General features: G+C 35.8%; 2 protein-coding genes across 2 annotated transcripts in view; both read right to left on the bottom strand.

The window, feature by feature from the left end:
- LOC127833973 (ATP-binding cassette sub-family C member 4-like) overlaps nucleotides 1-22,033 on the bottom strand; it is a 50,875-nt gene extending 28,842 nt beyond the window's left edge. Inside the window, 7 exon segments of the mRNA XM_052359496.1 lie at nucleotides 428-619; nucleotides 1,568-1,657; nucleotides 3,506-3,622; nucleotides 17,113-17,362; nucleotides 19,902-20,027; nucleotides 21,145-21,291; nucleotides 21,899-22,033. Coding sequence (XP_052215456.1) covers nucleotides 428-619; nucleotides 1,568-1,657; nucleotides 3,506-3,622; nucleotides 17,113-17,362; nucleotides 19,902-19,987 — 735 coding nt within the window. The 5' untranslated portion in view covers nucleotides 19,988-20,027; nucleotides 21,145-21,291; nucleotides 21,899-22,033.
- Nucleotides 21,515-22,152, bottom strand: part of LOC127835843 (ATP-binding cassette sub-family C member 4-like) — a 63,696-nt gene continuing 63,058 nt past the window's right edge. The window contains exon 7 of the mRNA XM_052362271.1: nucleotides 21,515-21,543. Coding sequence (XP_052218231.1) covers nucleotides 21,515-21,543 — 29 coding nt within the window. The remainder of the gene's footprint in view (nucleotides 21,544-22,152) is intronic.

Raw genomic sequence — 22,152 nt, 5'->3', positions numbered from 1 at the left:
TGTCCTAAAAAGATCAACCAAAGTGTGGTATAATCGCTTTCAACTGAAAGATCAAGGGTCTAATTGCCGTGCAACATAATTGCTACTCCTGAAAAGGTTAAATAACAAATTCCCAAAATACATTGCATTCATAAGAGTATTTTAAGTTATAGTCCGTTGTCTGATGTAAAATATTGCGAGGCACAAATATATACTAACCTTGAAGGGTGAACAATAATGTTTAGTTCATTTTGTAATATAAAACATTTAGCCACATTTTGACAACATTTAGAAAGTATGCAAGTTATAAAATTACAAACATTTCATCTTTGCTCATTATTACTAATAGACCAATACTTTACCTTTTTCAACTTAAAACTCTTTGAATAATTTGTCTTTTAGCGGTCAAAGTTTGGTCACGGATAGTTACAGTAAAACAATAACGTACCTTATTCAGTGCACAGGCTTTCAGGATCCTGTCGTATTTGGCCTTCTCGTACTTGTTTCCAAACACGATGTTCTGTCGCAGCGAGGCAGAGAACACCCAGGGTTGCTGGGATACGTATGCAAGGCGACCCGTCACCGAGATACTGCCCTTAAGCAGCGGAAGTTCATTTAGCACCGCCATCAGCAATGAGGACTGTTGAACAATTAATTATACGAGGCATATTTCTTTTAGGTAGTCATCAAATAATATTTTGCAGTCTGACAATTTATTTGGGTCAGAGTGCATACGACACACTTGTAAATTGCCTTTTCACATACATACATGGGTATTGGTTTGACGATTTTTTAATTCTTGATGGTATAACAAAATTATGATGAAGACAATAATAATGATGATGATGTATAACATTTAAGCGAAATATAATTTGTGTGTTTTATCATGCTTTCTTCACAGTTGGTTGAAGACAGCAGAACTCCCTGCCTCCAGCATTATTATTTTTCATAGATTGTAATGCCAACAATTACAGGATTACATTCTGATACAGGTTCATATTGCAGAAGCTTATTACAACATAAGACTTAAGTATTACAACATAAGAAACTAAGCAGTCGCCATGGGGAAGTGGATATGGTGTCCCCCTAGCAACCTGTTGGTCACAGTTTAATCCCTACTGTGGGAATTTTCTTTATATCTCCTCCATAGACACTTAGTACTGGTTCTCGTTCCAGTTAACGGACTTGATAGCGTTTCAAATAAACCTAAGGCTTTCTATGCAATCGAGCTTAAATACATAGTTTTAAACTAACAAACTAAGGGTTTAATCCAATCTCTACACCAGCTTACCACTCAACCTTAAAATCTAAATCTCAGTATTTGAAATTGTTTGTGGAAAAATTGGCTAAATTCATGTGTAGCTAAGCCAGCTGACATTTTCTGTCTAAACCGTATTTTTGCTTAGGAGATTATTCTTTTAAACATAAAATACGATAAAAGCATAAATTGTCAGCCTAATCAGAGATGACATTTTTCACACATGCATTAAGCCCAGTTAAGCCCAGTTTTCCAAGAACAAGGCTCAATTCAATTTATGCTCTAATGTTTTTTTCAGTATTTCCATTCAAAACCCTATACAAGTTGTACCTTCCCAGCTCCTACGGGTCCAATGATGGCAACCAGTCTCCCTGACTCCACGGTGGCAGAGACATTCTGGAGTGTGAGCTGGTTTACTTCCTGTCATGGGGATAGAGAAATAATTTGAAAGCTTTTCATTGGATTGAGAAATACTTTAAAAGCTTTTCATTGTATACAATTAAAGCCCAGGTCTCCAGATAATAAAACAAGGTATCATTGACAAAAATCTTCTGACCAAATTTCAGTAAGATCGGACAATAAATGTGGCCTCCAGTGTGTTAACAAGACAAATGTTGACGCCGTACGCTGCATGACCGACAAAAGTTGATCACAAGAGCTCACCATTAGCACATTAAGCTCTGTCAGGCGAGCTAAAAAATACATTTAAGAAAAGCATTAGTTCTTCTACTTCAAGTCAATCCATAAACAAGTAAATGATGTTCATAGCAAGAGAAACGACATTGTGTGAAAGAAAAGCATTTACTAATGGCATATGCACTATTCATGCTTGGTATGAAGATATTTCACAAAATCAACATGTTGATTTACTGGAGAGGCATCACCAGACATTATGCATTCAGGAACTACAACAATATGACACTAAATAGTTAACAGTTTACCAATTTTAATGCATTTAAACTTTAACATACATAATCCATTAATGTTTTTCCATTTACAAATTCCATTTCCATGAAAAACAATCAAACCCATTTAAAATCTGAAACTCCCGGTTTCATAACCTACAGGTCATAATGGTGTTGTGGATATAATGTCCACCTCATTATCAGGAGGTCCTGGTTTAACCATGTACCACTTAGATAAGTATTTTAAAGCATTTGTAGTCCTATAGAAAGTTTAATTTAATTAGATACCTTTATTACTAAATTCAAATTTTCACGGCTCCATTTCCAATCCTTAGATACTTACTCAGATGAGCAGCAAACAGCATAAAACCTGAACAGCCTGTGATTTACTAGCAGGCTGTTCTGGTTGTATGCTGGTTGCATAAGCCATTTCTTGTTTGCCTCTGACTTGTTAGCTTCTGAGTGTGAAAGGGTTAAACCCCACTCAAGATTTTCTCCCTTGACACTTTGTATTGGTTCTATGAAGAAAACTGACTCAGCTGGGGTGAGATTTAAGAACCACCTCAGGAGAGGAAATTGCCCCCATTCCCTTGCTGGGTTCAACTAAACTCTTCAGTTATACATAGATCAAGCAAAGTTTATATGTATTTGTAAACTAAGTTTGGCATTAAAAGGGAGTAAATCAGCGGAAAGGAAGAAAATCACACCCCGGAAGTCAATTATACCTCATTAAGCCTTTGACTGCGATGCAATAGTTGTTAACCCTTTCCCACTCAGAGGCAAAGTGATGCAATAGTAGTTAACCCTTTCTCACTCAGAGGCAAAGTGATGCAATAGTAGTTAACCCTTTCCCACTCAGAGGCAAAGTGATGCAATAGTAGTATACCCTTTCCCACTCAGAGGCAAGGTGATGCAATAGTAGTTAACCCTTTCCCACTCAGAGGCAAAGTGATGCAATAGTAGTTAACCATTTCCCACTCAGAGGCAAAGTGATGCAATAGTAGTTAACCCTTTCCCACTCAGAGGCAAAGTGATGCAATAGTAGTTACGGTAACCATTTCCCACTCAGAGGCAAAGTGATGCAATAGTAGTTAACCCTTTCCCACTCAGAGGCAAAGTGAAAATGGCTATGCGAAAATAGCATAAAACCAGAACAGCGTGTGAGTAACTTGCAGTCTGTTCAGGTTTTATGCTGTTTGTTGCTCATCAGTATATAAGGGCTTGAAAAATGAAGGTTTTTAAATATAAATCTAGTAAGAAAGGTCTTGAATTAAATGTAACTTTCATAGGAACTACAAATGCGTAAAAATAATATGTATCTAAGTGGTAATGGGTTAATAGTTGATAATAGTCAGCTAATTACATTGTCCCATTTGGCATGCATGTTTTCGATGACAATACGGCAGTTCTTGGCAGGTGAATAGTCCGTCTCATGTCTGCCATGTTCTGTTGAGGGCAGTTCACTTAGTTGTAAAAATGTCTGTCATAAAAGATATCCATCAAATAGGCTTTAAATAGAACAACTATTTTCTAATTTAATAATATTGACAAATTTAATAACATTACTTTACTCTAACTTTGTATAGCACTATATGTGTTCTGCATGCAGGTGAATTATTATCATTACATATACTAATTATTTTTATTATTGTGATTTTTATAATTGGAATAGCTTTAATTATTAATTATATAATTAGTTGAATACTGATTGTATTATGGTTATATTATTATGATAATACAACATTATCTTAGACAATTATATGTTACAATTTGAGCAACATTTACAATTTTCATATGCAATTAGTAAATCCCAAAGATAAGTCCATAATCAAACATTTTATAGTTAAGTTACTGTTAATGTTCATTTAAATAGAATACTCTTAAAAAATAAGATATTACAAATATTTCAAAGAGAATATTTTAAGCGCGCATATAATTATTATCTTGATAAAATAATTCAAAACAGTTCAAATGTTGATAAAATACAAAACAAAACTAAAGTTCAGAAGAAGTGGTGCCAGAAAACGTATGAAATAAAAGATTAATACAATTAAAAATATTTTTTTGTCTACTGTAGAAAGCTCATTTATGTTCAAAAGAATGTTCAGTTTCAAGAAATCGCCATTATTCTTACAGATTTGCTCATTTTACCTATAAATACACGTTTCGGTTCAATTACAAATTCAAGTAAAGAGTATTGACATTGATGCATTTTGTTGAAGTAAAAAAAAAAGAGTTTTGGTACCATTACAAGGCAATTCATATAATTCACTTCACATTACTCACTCATATTAATGTGCTAGTTTAAGATTGAGAAAATAACATGTTATAATTAAATTTATATAAATGTGCTTTAAGTTAACAAGAGGGCCTGAAAGGCCCAAAGTCGCTCACCTGAGATAACTAGATATTATTGGGACAAATCGTATGACCAAATTTCACGAAGATCGGAAAATAAATGTGGCCTCTAGAGTGTTAACAAGGTTTTACTATAGGCATATAAGGAAAAATGCCCCGCCCCCTGCATGGCAGCCATGTTTTTCAACCAACCAGCATCATTTTTGAACTCATCCAAGATATTATCGGGATGAATCTTCTTACCAAGTTTCTTGAAGATCGGACAGTAAATGTGGCCTCTAGAGTGTTAACAAGATTTTACTATAGCCATATGGAAAAATGCCCCGCCCCTTGGAAGCCATTTTTTTCAAGCAAACATAAGTATTTTCAAAATCATCTAAGATATCATTGAGACCAATCTTCTGACCAAATTTCATGAAGATTGGACAATAAATGTGGCTTCTAGAGTGTTAACAAGGTTTTACTATAGCAATATATAGCCATATAAGGAAAAATGCCCCGCCCCTGGTGGCCATGTTTTTAAAGCAACCAAAACCATTTTCAAACTCATCCAAGATATCATTGGGACAAATCTTCTGACCAAGTTTCATGATGATCGGAAAATAAATGTGACCTCTAGAGTGTCAACAAGGTTTAACTATAGGCATATAAAGAAAATAGCCCCGCCCCTGTGGTGGCCATGTTTTGCAACCAACCCGCATCATTTTTTAACTCTTCCAAGACATTATTGGGATGAATCTTCTGACCAAGTTTCATGAAGATCAGACTATAAATGTGGCCTCTAGAGTGTTAACAAGATTTTACTATAGCCATATAAGGAAAAATGCCCCGCCCCATGGCGGCCATGTTATTCAAGCAAACGTAACCATTTACAAACTCGTCCAAGATATCATTAAGACAAATCTTCTGACCATATTTCATCAAGATTGGACAATAAATGTGGCCTCTAGAGTGTTAACAAGGTTTTACTATAGCCATATTAGGAAAAATGCCCCGCCCCCTGGCGGCCATGTTTTTCAACCAACCGGCATCATTTTTGAACTCGTCCAAGATATTATTAGGATAAATCTTCTGACCAAGTTTCATGAAGATCAGACAATAAATGAGGCCTCGTATAGAGTGTTAACAAGATTTTACTATAGCCATATATTGTCATATAAGGAAAAATGCCCCGCCCCTTGGCAGTCATGTTTTTCAAGCAAACGTAAACATTTTCGAACTCATCCAAGATATCATTGAAACCAATCTTCTGACCAAATTTCATGAAGATCAGACAATAAATGTGGCCTCTAGAGTGTTAACAAGGCTTTACTATAGCCATATAAGGAAAAATGCCCCGCCCCCTGGCGGCCATGTTTTTCAACCAACCAGCATCATTTTCGAACTCGTCCAAGATATTATTGGGATGAATCTTCTGACCAAGTTTTATGAATATCAGACAATAAATGTGGCTTGTAGAGTGTTAACAAGATTTTACAATAGCCATATATAGCCATAAATTATGGGGAAAAATGCCCCTCCCCTTATCAGCAGTGTTTTTCAAGCAAACATTACCATTTTCGAACTCGTCCAAGATATCATTGAAACCAATCTTCTGACCAAATTTCATGAAGATTGGACAATAAATGTGGCCTCTAGAGAGTGAACAAGGCAAATGTTGACGTCGCACAACAGACAACGCACAACAAAAAACGGACAAAAGGCGATCACAAAAGCTCACCATGAGCACGTTGTGCTCGTGTGAGCTAAAAATGCAAAGTTATAAATAATCATAAAGATCAATATATGCTTTATTTACTATATAATTAATATACATTTCAAACTAGAAATGGCGCGGCAGAGGCCGACGCGTATCCCCACGCCAAATGTTTGACCTAGGTGTGCCCCAGGGTTGGTAATGGGGCCATGCATAGCTGAGATTGACCGTATTGTCATAAGAGAAGTTCATCATCAATTAGAAGTGAATTGGTGTAGAAATGAAGAAGTTATAGTAAAAGGCAATTTTGGGTGGGTGTGACATATGTGGGCAGGGCGCCCCAGGGTTGGTAATTGTGCCATGCATAGTTGAGATTGACCGTATTGTCATAAGAGAGGTTCAGTATCAATTTGAAGTGAATCGGTGTAGAAATGAAGAAATTATAGTAAAAGGCAATTTTGGGCGGGTGTGGTCTATGTGGGCAGGGCGCCCCAGGGTTGGTAATGGGGCCATGCATAGTTGAGATTGACTGTATTGTCATAAGAGAAGTTCAATATCAATTTGAAGTGAATCGGTGTAGAAATGAAGAAATTATAGTAAAGGCAATTTTGGGTGGGTGTGGTCTATGTGGGCGGGGCCCCAGGGTTGGTTATGGGGCCATGCATAGTTGAGATTGACCCTAATGTCATAAGAGAAGTTCAGTATCAATTTGAAGTGAATCTGTGTAGAAATGAAAAAATTATAGTAAATGGAATTTTTTGGTGGGTGTGGCCTATGTGGGCGGGCGCCCCAGGGTTGGGATTGGGGCCATGCATAGTTGAGATTGACCCTAATGTCATAACAAAAGTTCAGTATCAATTTGAAGTAAATCCGTGTAGAAATGAAAAAATTATAGTAAATGGAAATTATTGGTGGGTGTGGCCTATGTGGGCGGGGCGCCCCAGGGTTGGGAATGGGGCCATGCATGGTTGAGATTGACCGTATTGTCATAAGAAAGGTCCAGTATCAATTTGAAGTGAATCGGTGTAGAAATAAAGAAGTAAATGTAAAATAACCTAAAAAAATGAGTGATAATTTCTGACGCGGCCCCACCCCAACCGCTATAACTTTTGACCCAGGGGTCAGATCAAAATTCCAAATAGTGCAGGGTCGCACATATGCTCATAGCTACCATGTGTGTAAGTTTCAAGGTTCTAGTGCTTTTAGTGTAGGAGGAGATAGTGGCCAGGACGGACAGACAGACAGACAGACAGACAGACAGACGGACGGACGGACGGACGGACGGCGGAGATAACCACAATATCCCCACCTTTTTTTTTTAAAAGCGTGGGGATAACAACACAAACACATGTGCATCCATCGGAAGGCTTGCATATATTGCAGGTGTATGGAGCAATAACAATAACAGCAGAACCGTAAATTTAGGACAATGACACCACAACAAAACATTAAAAGCATACACCCATATTACATTTTCCTTGAGATAATCTTTGATCTTTTAATGCAACAATTTGACATTAAGTAGGATTTTAACCATAAAAGATTGGCATAACAATATATCATCATTAACGTTTAAAAGACTAGAATTTAGAATATAGCAAAATTAATGTCCTAGCAATTCCATTTCAGATATTCCAGAATATCTTAAAGAAAATGCAACCAAGCAAAAAACTGGCAAAATAATGAAATTGTTGAAGTGATTACAGTTGACACACACTAAATAAAATGTCTTATTAAACTGCAAGTAAATTGCTCTTCAATGTTGCATTTGAATAGAATCCTTTTAGCGCAAGTGTAAGATTAGACAGTGAGTGTAAGTGTGAAAGGTACTTTCTATTGAAAGACAAAATATTAACCATAAATGAGATGCTATAAAACCCGTATAAAATCAAATTAACTCGTACTTTGTCGAACAAGAACATTCAAAATATCACTACAAAACTGTGTGTTTTTATTATAAACACTGAAGTTCTGATTCAAAAACGGTGTGCCCTATTATTATTAACACTGAAGATTTGATTGGATAAGTGGTCAAAGTGAAAATTCATTTACCTCCATGAAGTCACATCATGAATAATATTGAAAAATAAAAATGTGCAACCTTTTATGAATAAGATCATTTTGTATCATGCCAAATATTCAGAATACCATATCAGGATTTTTTTTCTCGTCAAAATCACAAGCCTAACAAAAGGTGTCCTTCCCAAGCCAAATGACCTAAAAGTGTGGAATTATTTTTGCAACGATTCAAACTGCCAGAATTATGAGCACAATACTATTTTATCTATTGACCCTACCACAATTCTTCGCATTGTAACTGTCATTTCACAGTAACATTTGTAATTAAACATGATGGTTCTCCACAAAAAGCTATGCACCACTATGCCCACTAGAGGGATGGCAGCAATTACGAAATATGGTGTCAGCGGTCGCTTAGCAACAAAGGCGGCAATGAGGCACAAGAGGCAGATCCAGAACTTTGAACAATAATAGAATATAATCTCCATGTAAACATCAACAATAGCTTTACGCCAAAGCCACTTCTGTTGTTTTCTGAAACAACAAAGCAAGGAAATCCCTAAAAGCCGTCAGTCAAACAGACTGAACAGGGCTTTCATGTGCTTCTTGATAGTTCAAGGATTGAATTTAAAATAATCACAAAGATATTGAGGGACTCAAAGGCAGAATGTTACATACATTCTCAACATGGCCTTGTATGAAATGGCTCGAATGTCAAATATGTAATATAATATCGCAGATTTATTTCAATATAATTGTCAATGAGTGATTGGCCAAAGACCCTACCTATTGACACGTCAGGTGAATTTAAAAATACATATTTAATTATATTCTGGAAACCAAACTAAAGCAGGTTCATTTGAATATGCAGAAGCTTCATTTCCTTCATATCAAACTGCTCAAACGCTTACACAGAGAACACAAGGTGTCATGTTAAACTCAAAGCTCAGTTCTTATTTGATGGCCTATTTTTTACAGGTCGGCATAAAAATAAACAAGCAAATTCGTTGAATTGATATTCCCCGCCAAAATGCTTCTGGACACAAAAGTGCTATATTTGACACTCGGTTCAAAGCATTTTTAATGATACAATGGGCCATAACTCCATTATTAACAGATGGTGTACAATGCCATTTGGCGTGCCTCATCCTCTTATCCATATATATACTCGTACCAAGTTTCAATGAAATCCGCCAAAGCACTTCCAAGATATGGCTCCGGACACAAAAGTGCCGGACGGACAGACGGACAGACGAAAAGACGGATGTGCGGACAACGCCAAAACAATATCCCACCGCCTATGGCGGGGGATAATAAATCACAAGACAAAAGGGGTCAATTACATTTCTATATCATTGATTTCATCACAAAATTGTACATTACTCCATTTTTTTTCTATCACACATTGTATCTTTATTTTGCAATCAGAGAATTGTTTTGATCTAAGATATTGCGCTTGGCCTTTAATGTTCGGGAAAACCAATTATAATTACAATCATTTTGATATTTATAGTTATGATTGCCAGAAAAAAAATAAAACAGGGCAATTACTTCATGAATATCAAAGAAATAGTTATGGTTCTTGTACTCTGAACCTGCTGTTCAAGATTTACATCATTAAATGAACTTTTATTTAAATCCCTTTTGAGTTACAATCATTTGGATCCCTTCAAATGGGAATAATAGTTATACTCACACAAAAAGCAGGACAGACTGATGACTAAGCAAAATAAATTATTTTTGTTATCTGCACTAATTTCCTCTCAAAGTCTTCTGTCAATTGACAAAGTTCTATGTGAAAAACAGTTCAGTTTTCAGCACTATCCTTCATATGCATCACAAGTAATTTATCAGTAAATCAAGCGAGAGGTTTCAAACAAATTTCCTTTAACCATCAGTTTCTATTAAAAAACAAGGTACAAAATTGTCACAAAACCAGGTTTTCAATTTAATAAAAAAAAAGTCTGATAAAGGGAGACAATTCAAAATGTGCATTGTTACCCCCCTTTTTTCTAATTCAATCTATTTTTACTCATGGCAACCTTGATTTCAATTTGAAAACAAGAAACCATCGGAGACGGGTGATGCTCCCCAAAGGTTTTTTTGTCACAATATTGCACTATATATTCAGATGAAAGGAAACGTCTTGAGGGCACAGTAGCTGGAAGGACAATAATTTTTTAATTGAAAATTTCGAAGGGCCATAATTCAGTGTAAAATCATCCGACCAGAACCCCCTGATAATATGCACATCTCCTCTTGGTAGTGAAGCTTTCCATAAAGTTTCATTGAATTCCAGTCATTATTTGCTGAGAAATAGCCCGGACAAGAATTGCACTATATTTATATTAATGGAAAATTTCAAAGGGCTATAACTCTGTGAAAAATCATCCGACCAGAACCCGCTGATAATATGCACATCTCCTTTTGGTAGTGTAGCTTTCCATAAAGTTTCATTGAATTCTGGGCATTAGTTGCTGAGAAATAGCCCGGACAAGAATTGCACTATATGTACAGTTAATGGAAAATTTCAAAGGGCCATAACTCTGTGAAAAATCATCCGACCAGAACCCGCTGATGACATGCACATCTGCTCTTGGTAGTGAAGCTTCCCATAAAGTTTCATTGAATTCCGGTCATTAGTTTCTGAGAATTAGCCCAGACAAGAATTGCACTATATGTACAGTTAATGGCAAATTTCAAAGGGTCATAACTCTGTGAACTGAGGAGCTGCGCCATGAGCGCATGATACGCCCGTCGTTCGCCAATGAAGTAGTAAGGTAATAAATAACCCTTTGAATCATTTTTTTACTTCAGTTTATTTGTATTTGAATACATGGTTTATTTTATAAGTACATGAGCATGGAGCGCCGTCTCCTTGACATTCATACCATATCTTTTTTTGAGTATATGTATGCATTTCTTTAGAGGATATGGAGTTGAAGTAAACCTGTTATAGATATTTTGACCAATAATAAAAGAGAAATGTAGATGGGTAAGTGGTAGTGTACAATCGGAATAGAAAAAAGCTCACCTTGTTCAATTTTTCAGGGATACTAAAAAAAAAAAAAAAAAAATCCATCGAAGGATATTTGAGCTACAGTAGGACATTCAATGAAATCACGAAATTTTGACGAACAAAGTCCCATAACTCTGGAACGACAATTCAGAATTCCGTCAAAAACGAAAGGGGATCAGGGTTTATCAATATTAAGATTGTGTTAAAATTTGAAGAAAATCTGTCAAAGGATATTTGACGTAGCGTACGACATTAACAGACGGACGGACGGACGGCTACGGTAGGACATTCAATGAAATCACGAAATTTTGACGAACAAAGTCCCATAACTCTGGAACGACAATTCAGAATTCCGTCAAAAACGAAAGGGGATCAGGGTTTATCAATATTAAGATTGTGTTGAAATTTGAAAAAAATCCATCGAAGGATATTTGAGCTACAGTAGGACATTCAATGAAATCACGAAATTTTGACGAACAAAGTCCCATAACTCTGGAACGACAATTCAGAATTCCGTCAAAAACGAAAGGGGATCAGGGTTTATCAATATTAAGATTGTGTTAAAATTTGAAGAAAATCTGTCAAAGGATATTTGACGTAGCGTACGACATTAACAGACGGACGGACGGACGGACAGACGGACGGACGGACAGACGAACGGACGGACAGACGCGGGGTATACCATAGACGGGCGTATAAAAATCATCCGACCAGAACCCGCGGAAAATATGCACATCTCCTCTTGGTAGTGAAGCTTCCCATAGAGTTTCATTGAATTCCGGTCATTAGTTGCTGAGAAATAGCCCGGACAAAAATTGTGCACGGACGGACAGACAAAGCGGTGACTATATGCTCCCCCCAAAATAAATTTTGGGGGAGCATAAGATGTGAGAAGGAACTAGTCAGTAATGTGTTACAAAATATGGGCCGTGCTCTGTGAAAAACAGGTTTAATGCGTGTGAGTGTAGTGTCGCCCCAGATAAGCCTGTGTAGTCCAGACAGGGTAATCAGGGACGAAAGTTCAGTTTCTGAAACCATAGCAACCACAATTTTGTCTAAAAAAAAATTCTTATGTACTTTTTGAGGAAGTACAGGATCCAGATTTTCAATTATTTAAATTGCAAAAAACCTGAAATAATATCTCCATATGGCCTTCTTTCCATTTAAAATGTTTCATTAACTTCGCTTTAAAGCATACTTCCATGCTACATGAATGACAGTGTGGTTAATTGTGTACAACAAAGTGACAACATGCTACATTAAGTAATTTACCAAAGGTTCAACTTTAAACTGAAGAATCTGCTTCAAATTGTACGATTATATCATTCATGAATTGTTTTGTTATTTATAGAGAAATGCATGTGGTTTAAAATTGATAAAACACCTTAAACAAGAAACCGTTGGCGATGGGCGATGCCCCCCAAAGTTTTGTTTTGTCACAATATTACACTATATATTCATTTGTTTATGTTTAAAAATTGATAAAAAACATAAATCAATCGATTCATGTTTTTTTTTATTAACAGTCTAATTAAATCAGTATTACATATTTTGTGATAACTAGAGGTTGTTTTCAACACATTTCTCATTAATTTACTCTAGTTTTTATGTTATTACCTTATTGGTGAATTGTTCTTGTGCTAAAATATGCTTGTTGTTCAAGTGCGAATATAAAATGAACAACAACGGCGACCCATGATTTTTATTTTATTTTTTTATCCACAACAGATGGTTCTTCCTAAAAACGTATCAAATTCTCGGTGTAGCAAAATTTGCATTCAAACTGCTGCGTACGTCCTTAAGAGTCACGCTATTTTTGTCTCATATAAAAAAGCTGAAAGCAGAATTAAATGTGATACTATTGTACATGTATCTTAAATCCAAATATAACAAAAATTAAAGGGACTTATCTGTCTGTGATGTTTGTTGAAGTATGCCATTAAATTCCCGCAATTGTTAAGTTTAAAAATAGAAAATCTAGAGCTCAATTATAATAACAATAAAGCATTAAAAAAAGGGCATTACAGAAAAATGTATTCGTACAGGGCTCAAACCAATGTCCTTCGGATCAAAAAGCTATTGCCTCAACAACTCAGGCATCCAGACTGCTATAAGAAAATCTTTGTTTTATACTTTATTTAAGTTATCCAACTATTGTTATACAATTTTAAACAACAGAAACATTCCAAATTATTCCATTGTTACCTGTTTGAATACTTGATAAGTTAATCAATTTCAAATGATCATCATGCTTAAACGACAGCAAGTTTAAATTATGAATCTATGCCATTTATGGCATTTCAAACCATGTTGTATAGCGTTCTTTTATTTTCAATCTGTGACAAAATGTTGTAAAATTGTCATTTTTACAATCAGTGAAAAAGCAATTTTAAATGATCATCATGCTTAAACAACAGCAAGTTTAAGTTATGAATCTATGCCATTTATGGCATTTCAAACCATGTTGTTCAGCGTTCTTTTATTTTCAATCTGTGACAAAATGTTGTAAAATTGTCATTTTTACAATCAGTGAAAAAGCCCCTTTCACTATTTAACTATTTATTCTTCTAACAAGACTATTGCCAAGCAATATAAGTCCCCTACCGGCTACACCATTGTCAGAAATTCCACCATATTCAGATTTTTTATATATATTTGTTGCCATAGCAACCAGAATTTTTGAGGTAAGGAACAAAATGAAATGATGTGAATGATGTCCATAATGCCATCTGTCAATGTTTAAAGTTTCATGAAAAAAATATGAAGAACTTTAAAAGTTATCGCAGGATCCAGAAACCACCATTTTCAGCAGTATTTCCAGTCTATTTGTTGCCATAGCAACCAGAAATTTTGACGTAGGAACCACATGAAATGACATGCATAATGTCCATATTGCCATCTATCCATGTTTCAAGTTTCATGAAAAAATATTAAGAACTTTAAAAGTTATCGCAGGATCCAGAAAAGTGTGACAGACTGACTGACTGACGGAGCAAAAACCATAAGTCCCCTCCCGTGAAACCGGTAGGGGACTAATAAAACAAGAGCACCGCCTTGCGGGTGCAGACCGCTCATCTATTTTCTTTTTAAAGGTGAAGGGACTCTCATTTTCAATCACAAAGGAGGGAGGGGTGGAGTGAAGAGGGGTGCATTGTGTGGGTGTGTGGACATTTATTACATTATCTTCCAAAAATGCGAAAAAAAAGAGAAAAAAATGGGGGGGTGGGTGGGGGGTGGGGGGGTGGGGATTCTTGGGTGCGATGGTTGGATGGTATTTCAAACATAAAATAATAAAAATAAATATTTGTGTTTTTTAACCGCTTCAAAAAAAAATGGGGGGGGGGGGGGGTGAGGTGGGGGGTATAGTGTGAGGGTGTGGTGGTAATTTGTGAGATGATCTTAAAAAAAAAAATAAGGGGGGGGTGGGGGGGTGGATTCTTGGGTGCGATGGTTGGACGGTATTTCAAACATAAAATTATCAAAATAAATAGTTTTGTTTTTAATTGTTAAAAAAAAATAATTTGGGGAGGGGGTGGGGTGGGGTGGGGGGGGGTATAGTGTGAGGGTGTGGTGGTCATTTGTGAGATGATCTTAAAAAAAAAAAAAAAAAGGGGGGGGGGGGGATTCGGGGGGGGGGGGGGGGGGGGAAGGGGGTGTCACAGGCGATGGTTTGGGTGGAGTCTATTGTGGTATGTCAGGTAAGAGTAGTTCTGTCAAAGTATCAATCAATTCTAATCATAAATAAAGAAGTTATGGCAATTTTAGCAAAATTTAATAATTTGACCTTGAGAGTCAAGGTCATTCAAAGGTCAAGGTAAAATTCAACTTGCCAGGTACAGTAACCTCATGATAGCATGAAAGTATTTGAAGTTTGAAAGCAATAGCCTTGATACTTAAGAAGTAAAGTGGATTAAAACACAAAATTTAACCATATATTCAAAAAAGGGCCATAATTCCGTAAAAATGACATCCAGAGTTATGCAACTTGTCCTTTTACTGTACCCTTATGATAGTTTGCGAGTGTTCCAAGTATGAAAGCAATATCTATGATACTTTAGGGGTAAAGTGGACCAAAACACAAAACTTAACCAAACTTTCAATTTTCTAAGTATTAAGGGCCCATAATTCCGTCCAAATGCCAGTCAGAGTTACATAACTTTGCCTGCACAGTCCCCTTACGATAGTTAATAAGTGTTGCAAGTATGAAAGCAATAGCTTTGATACTGTAGGAATAAAGTGGACCTAAACACAAAACATAACCAAATTTTCAATTTTCTAAGTATAAAAAGGGCACATAATTCTGTCAAAATGCCAGTCAGAGTTACATTACTTTGCCTGCACAGTCCCCTTATGATAGTTAGTAAGTGTTGCAAGTATGAAAGCAATAGCTTTGATACTTAAGGAATAAAATGGACCTAAACACAAAACTTAACCAAAATTTTCAATTTTCTAAGTATAAAAAGGGCACATAATTCTGTCAAAATGCACGCCAGAGTTATCTAAGTCTGCCTGCCCAGTCCCCTCATAATGGTAAGTAAGTGTACCAAGTTTGAATGCAATAGCATTGATACTTTCTGAAAAAAGTGGACCTAAACGCAAAACTTAACCAAAATTTTCAATTGTCTAAGTATAAAAAGGGCACATAATTCAGTCAAAATGCACGCCAGAGTTATCTAACTTTGCCTGCCCAGTCCCCTCATGATAGTAAGTAAGTGTACCAAGTTTGAATGCAATAGCATTGATACTTTCTGAGAAAAGTGTACCTAAACGCAAAACTTAACCGGACGCCAACGCCGACGCCAAGGTGATGACAATAGCTCATAATTTTTTTTCCAAAAATAGATGAGCTAAAAATTAAAGCATAAACGAATTTGACACTTTTGTATCTAACATACACAATTTCAATTGGATATAAGTGTGAAACAGTTTTACTATTGCATCTATTATAGAAAAGAAAAGCCAAATTAAATGGAAAACTATTGCATCTAGTTAAACAAAACATTTAGCAGAATTAAATGTGAAACGTGTGTATCTCAGTAAACAAAATGCATAAATAAATATGATACTAGTGTTACTAAGGAACACAGTCATGCAGATTTAATATGAAACAGTTCAACTATTGTTTTAAGTATGCATATGTATAGGAAACTGTTGCATTATGTACATGTACAATTGTAAAGCAGATTTAGGTGTGAAACTTTATTATTGATACATATAAATGTAAAGCAGACACATTAGTTTACAGCTAAACCTTCAGTACACCAGCACCAGAAATCAGAGTGTATGCCATCCATAATGTTAACAAAAGAATATCTGTGAAACTGATGGATGCTCCCCGATACTGCGGATTGTCTATAGATGATGGGTTGTTTGTAACCATGGGACCAAGAAAATTGGGCAAACAATTCATGAAAGAACAGACCTGAACAAACGAATAATACATGCATGACCATTGCTACCATGAAAAAATGTCTTTGTAATTGGCTCGCTAGTTTCGAAGATTTTGAACAGCAATTTAAATGTCCTACTTGTAACAAAAGATCAATTGATAATTGAAAAATCATAGTGCGGAACAACCTAATAATATACGTATGTCCAACCTATAAGAATGCTGCATAAAATGTTTAATCAAATGCGTATCATAAGTTTCTGAAATGTAAAATGTTTACAAATTACCAGGAAGAGTGGGGAAGATATTTTTATCACAAACATTTCTTCATTTGTTATCCCAGCCACACCTGATTACATCAACATTACAATTAAGACAAATGGCAACAATATGCTGCCCCATATCGGGAGCATACAAAAAACAACAATAAACTACTAACAGCATGCTGGTGCTACTTCAATCTAGATGGATCACACGCCCCATACAAACCTGCATCCTTTTAAAGGTGACTTTTGAATCTGATATAAACTGAATTGCGAATGGCATGAACAGTACACAGGATAGACGAACGGGTTGAAAAAGTGCCATCGAAACGAACACTCTTTCAGACGTCATAATGCCCCCCGAATAAACAAACGCCAAATATACTAAAAAGGGGATGAGCTGAACAGACACGAAAAAGGGGCCAAGAATGAGACCCCTAATGTATCCAAGAAGTTTGACCTTGGATGCTTCGTCCCTGAAAAGGATAGTGATAAAAAAGGAAAGTTTATGCAGATCTGGGCTGATATGTACTATAGAGTAGTCATTGAAGGTGTTTAGGTTTTGTACTATAGAGATTTTGTCAAAGAAATTGCAGAAATTCAAAGTGTATAGATTTACCTATTTCAAATTAAAATTATGCACATAATCATAATCAACTTGAACAAGTAGTCCATAAAGAACTTTTTTCAATCTACTTTTCAAATGGTATTGTAGAAAATTTAAAGATAAAAGTCACCGTTCATGTTACTTAAAGTCATGTTAAAAGCTATTAGAAATAACCTTTGCCTAACACTACTGTCTTAAAAACAAATACTTGACATTTTTAAACTGTTGAAAATACACAAGATGTTTCATTTTACATTGAAAAAAAACCCCAAGAGGTTGATGTAACAATTTCAAATACCTGCTTTTTTATGCTCTAACAAACAATGAACGAAAATAAAAGTTTGGCCTCACAATTTTGTATTTCTTTTAATTCACCATTATAAGAAATAAACATTTGATATATATGAGCTTGGATCTGGAAAAATGGGGCTTGATTCATGTGCGTAAAGTGTCATCACAGATTAGCCTGTGCAGTCTGCACATAATAATCAGGGACAATATTTCTGCTTTTATATTTTTCTATTAAAGTCAGTATTTTCTTAGCAGTTTCCAGTTTAGTCCAAACGTGTTTTCCCTAATGACTAGTAATGCGCCTATGTTGACTGCACAGGCTGATATTGGCTGATACTTTTTCCACATGCATTAAGCCCTGTTTTCCAACTGCAAGACTCATATAAATTGTTTATTGCTTTATTCACAACAATTCAGTACAGTACATTTGCTTGGCAAAAATGAGTGACACCAACAACTCAAACTAAACCCATTTATGCCTAGTGGACTCTCCCATCCTTTTAAATGGGATCAATTTATTTCTAAACTTAGATATGTCTAGTATATTTATTTCTATGTTTAGAATATTTCTTACAGAAATTTCTTTAAGTGAACAGTGCAGACCCAGATGAGATGCCGCAACATGCATACAAATACATATCTAAGTGGTAGAGGGTTAAATACTTTAAACTTAGATAAGTATTTTGACATAATTGTATTCACTTAAAAGTTAAATTTAATTTAAGATCTTTCTTACTATATTCAAGTTTTAAAGGCTTCATTTCCAACCCTTAGATACCGATGAGCAGCAAACAGCATAAAACCTGAACAGACTGCGAGTTACTTACTCGCAGGCTGTTCTGGTTTTATGCTGGTTGCAAAAGCCATTTTCACTTTGCTTCTTATGGGGCAAAGGGTTTAGAAACAATTATCATATCTGTTTGATAATATATTGTACTTAAACAATACACAACACACAAGTGCCCCATTGGTGTTGTTTTCAGTCAATCTGCTTCAAAAATAATAACAAATTCAAGGTCAATCTCATGGTCAGTAAGTTTAAATCTACCAGTATTTCTTTAGCTTTGTTACATCAAAAAATCCAATTCTTATTGAGGCTCTCTTTCGAGTCTTCCCCTGGTTAGAATCAGTGCTTGGTGTCTTTGATGCATCACAATGGGGATAAAACTCCTGACCTGCTGGTCGCTAGGGGAAACCACATACAAAGTAAGTTGTGTATATAGTTGGATAATGAAGTTTCTATAAGCGACAACTGAGTACAAGAACCTATGTATTTTCCTTCAGAAGGACAGGACTACCACATTATACGCCCACATCATCGATTTAGCCTCGTTTTGGGAAAACTGGGCTTAATGCATGTGCAATATTGCATCCCAGATTAGCCTAAGCAGTCTGGGTAGGCTACAAATGTAGTTAGGGATGACACTAACCGCTTAACCCTTTCACCCATTAGAGGCAAAGTGAAAATGGCTTTTGCAACCAGCATAAAACCAGAACAGCCTGCGAGTAACCGTTCAGGTTTTATGCTGTTTGCTGATCATCAGTATCTAAGGGTTGGAAATAAAGTCTTTAAAACTTGTATTTAGTAAGAAAGGTCTTAAATTAAATATAACTTTCTAAAAAGACTAAAAATGCTTGAAAATACATATTAAGTGGTAAAGGGTTAAATAACTGGATTTTCACAAAGAAAAGTCTTCCTTTAAATTTAAAATGCAATAAAAGCTGAAAGTTTCTGGTAGCTCTGGGGAAGACACTTTACACATGCATTAAGCCCCATTTTCCCAGAGCAAAACACATTTAATCCTAGTGGGAGTTGATTCAAATACAGGACAAATGCAAAGAGATGAACATGTTTCAAACAATTTCAGGTATTTGGTGGTGATTTAACCCTTTACCACTTAGATACATTTTTTAGACATTTGTATTTGAGTTATTCGAAGGCTCTTCTGATTTTCTACTGTTTGCACATAGCCATTTTCACTTTACTTCTGAGAGGAAAAGGGTTAAATTGTTACTTAAAGTTGGAGCAGTATCTTGCATCTTAATATCATCAATTTTGTCTTGAGCATGCCTGCCCAGATGGCTGACATAGTGTCAATATAAAGTATGCTGCTTACTTTCGAACTTTCTTTACAAGGTCACCAAAAGGTTTTTCCCAGCAGTACATTTTTATGACGCGCATTCCTGCGATGATTTCGTTCATAAGTAGCACTCGCTCGTCAGTGTACTTTGCTGTCTTCGTTCTGAAATGCAGCAATAACAATGCATTTTATACACCAAGACAATGACATAAGAAACAAATTGGATATGCTATTTGTTCTGTTTTCCCTCATGTAACACTGTGTAATGCCATCAAATAAAACTGATAAGTGAAGTTTGAAAGCTTTTCACGTGCTTAACATTCATTTTTTCATATTAAATCCAATTTTTTTCTCTTTTTTTTTAGATAAATGAAACTGCATACAGACAAACATTTTTGTAGAGACAGAAACATTTTTATTATACAGACAGAAACATTTTTATGATACAGTCATATAAAGCCTAATAAAGGCATCTTTGAGAAGTTGCATGGGAAAAAAATATTCTCTGTTATATTGTCAGAATTTTTTTATAAAATCTTGGGACCATAACTAAATAACCTGAAAGATAACATTACACGCTGAAAAATGTATTAATTAAGTTATTGTATATTGTGTTGTGTTAACAATAACAAGAAATATCTTTAAAAAAGATACAGTTCGTTGCCCTGTTCCGACGGGATTGTGACATCGACAGGCCAAATTGTATGAAAACATTCAAAGATAAAGAATGTTAATGCTGGGATAGGTCAACTTATTACTTGACTTAATTATCACAAAAGATTTACCTGAAGCTCAAAGTATTTTTTCTCAGATTTATAAATGCTTACATCGCACTATGTTGCCCTGTTCCGGTGCCTCTTTTCAGTTCCGACGGTTCACTGTTATTTTTACTAACCCGTGAAAATCACTAAAAGGGGTACACTAGGGGAATCCAAAACGTCTTCATATACTGCAGAAATAATATTTGGACAACTATTGGGAACTGGTACCATGTTTGGGTACAAAATTAAAGACAGCGTTATAAAAGGCTATCACCAATTTAAAATAAGGCCTCCAATGCATACCGAGTTAAATGTGGACTTGGAATATACAAATCTACATGATGAAAATGCAGCATTAGTGTGGATTCCACCTATTGAAGACTTTCCTCCAGAAATGAGACAGAATGTTACAGACCAAAGTCGTTTCTTAAGATTGTGTGACATTGCAGGATTGCCCATAGGCCAAGAGGATTAGCTGGTGCATTCAGAAAGATAATAGCATTGGAGGGTAAAATCACCGCTTTAGCCACTGGAGAGCCCTGTCCTAGCTTTGCACCCTGGCCAGCCCCAGAAGCAACAGGTGGGGGTGTGGTCATTCCATGCGACTACATCATAGCCTGTGCAGAGAATGTGGCGTCTCATCAGGATCGAAACTGTTTGCTATTCTGATATTTTTTGAAAAAATCGAAGAAAATGCTAATTTTAGAAATTCAGCAGACGACATTTTAGCAGACAACAAATTTCCCAGCATGCAAAGGGTTAATATTTATTGTTTGGGCCATAGGAGTCTACATCTACATGTACATGTATACTGCCATGTGTTGGCAATATTTCAAAAAACGTTTTCATATCAAAATATGGACAGACAGACAGACGAACATAAATAGGTTACTGAAATATAACTGGAGTCTGAGCAACTGACAATACAACAAAACAAGAGTTGAAAATTGATCAAAAACTGTAAACTTGCAGGAATTTGCTAATTGCCCCTAAGGAGCCTCACCACTCAATTTAACGTCAATTCCATCGGAACTGGTCAAAAGTTAACCATCTATTTTTGTTATAATTTCCTTCAGAGAACATATATTGATTTACATCATATTTTTAACATATGTTGTCTGTACCTGTGCAATAACTTCTGCACTATCAAATTTTCCCTGCCATGCTCAACACAAATTTGACATGAAACTCATTTTTCAAAACGCCATTTTCCTGATTCGCAACCAATTCAAACAAGTTAACCTGCCATAAAGTATGTTGGTATTTTGTTACCTAGGATAAAGATTTCATCGATCATGTACTGCTTGTTAAACAATGGCACGTGTGCGAGTGAAACGAAACAACGTTCGATTTGTGGCAGCCGATATTAACCGGAAGTACATTCGGATTCCATCGGAACCGGTGAAACGTCGGAACAGGGCAACGAACTGTATACGGCGTAAATAGTTTAATGAATGAGATCAAGTATAGCGAATGTCTTTTTCTGTGCAGTTCTTAGCTGCATCACACGCAGTAAGGGATGTTAC

The sequence above is a fragment of the Dreissena polymorpha genome, chromosome 6 (assembly GCF_020536995.1).
Source record: "Dreissena polymorpha isolate Duluth1 chromosome 6, UMN_Dpol_1.0, whole genome shotgun sequence".
NCBI lineage: Eukaryota > Metazoa > Mollusca > Bivalvia > Myida > Dreissenidae > Dreissena > Dreissena polymorpha.
This window is presented reverse-complemented; position numbering and strand designations above follow the sequence as displayed.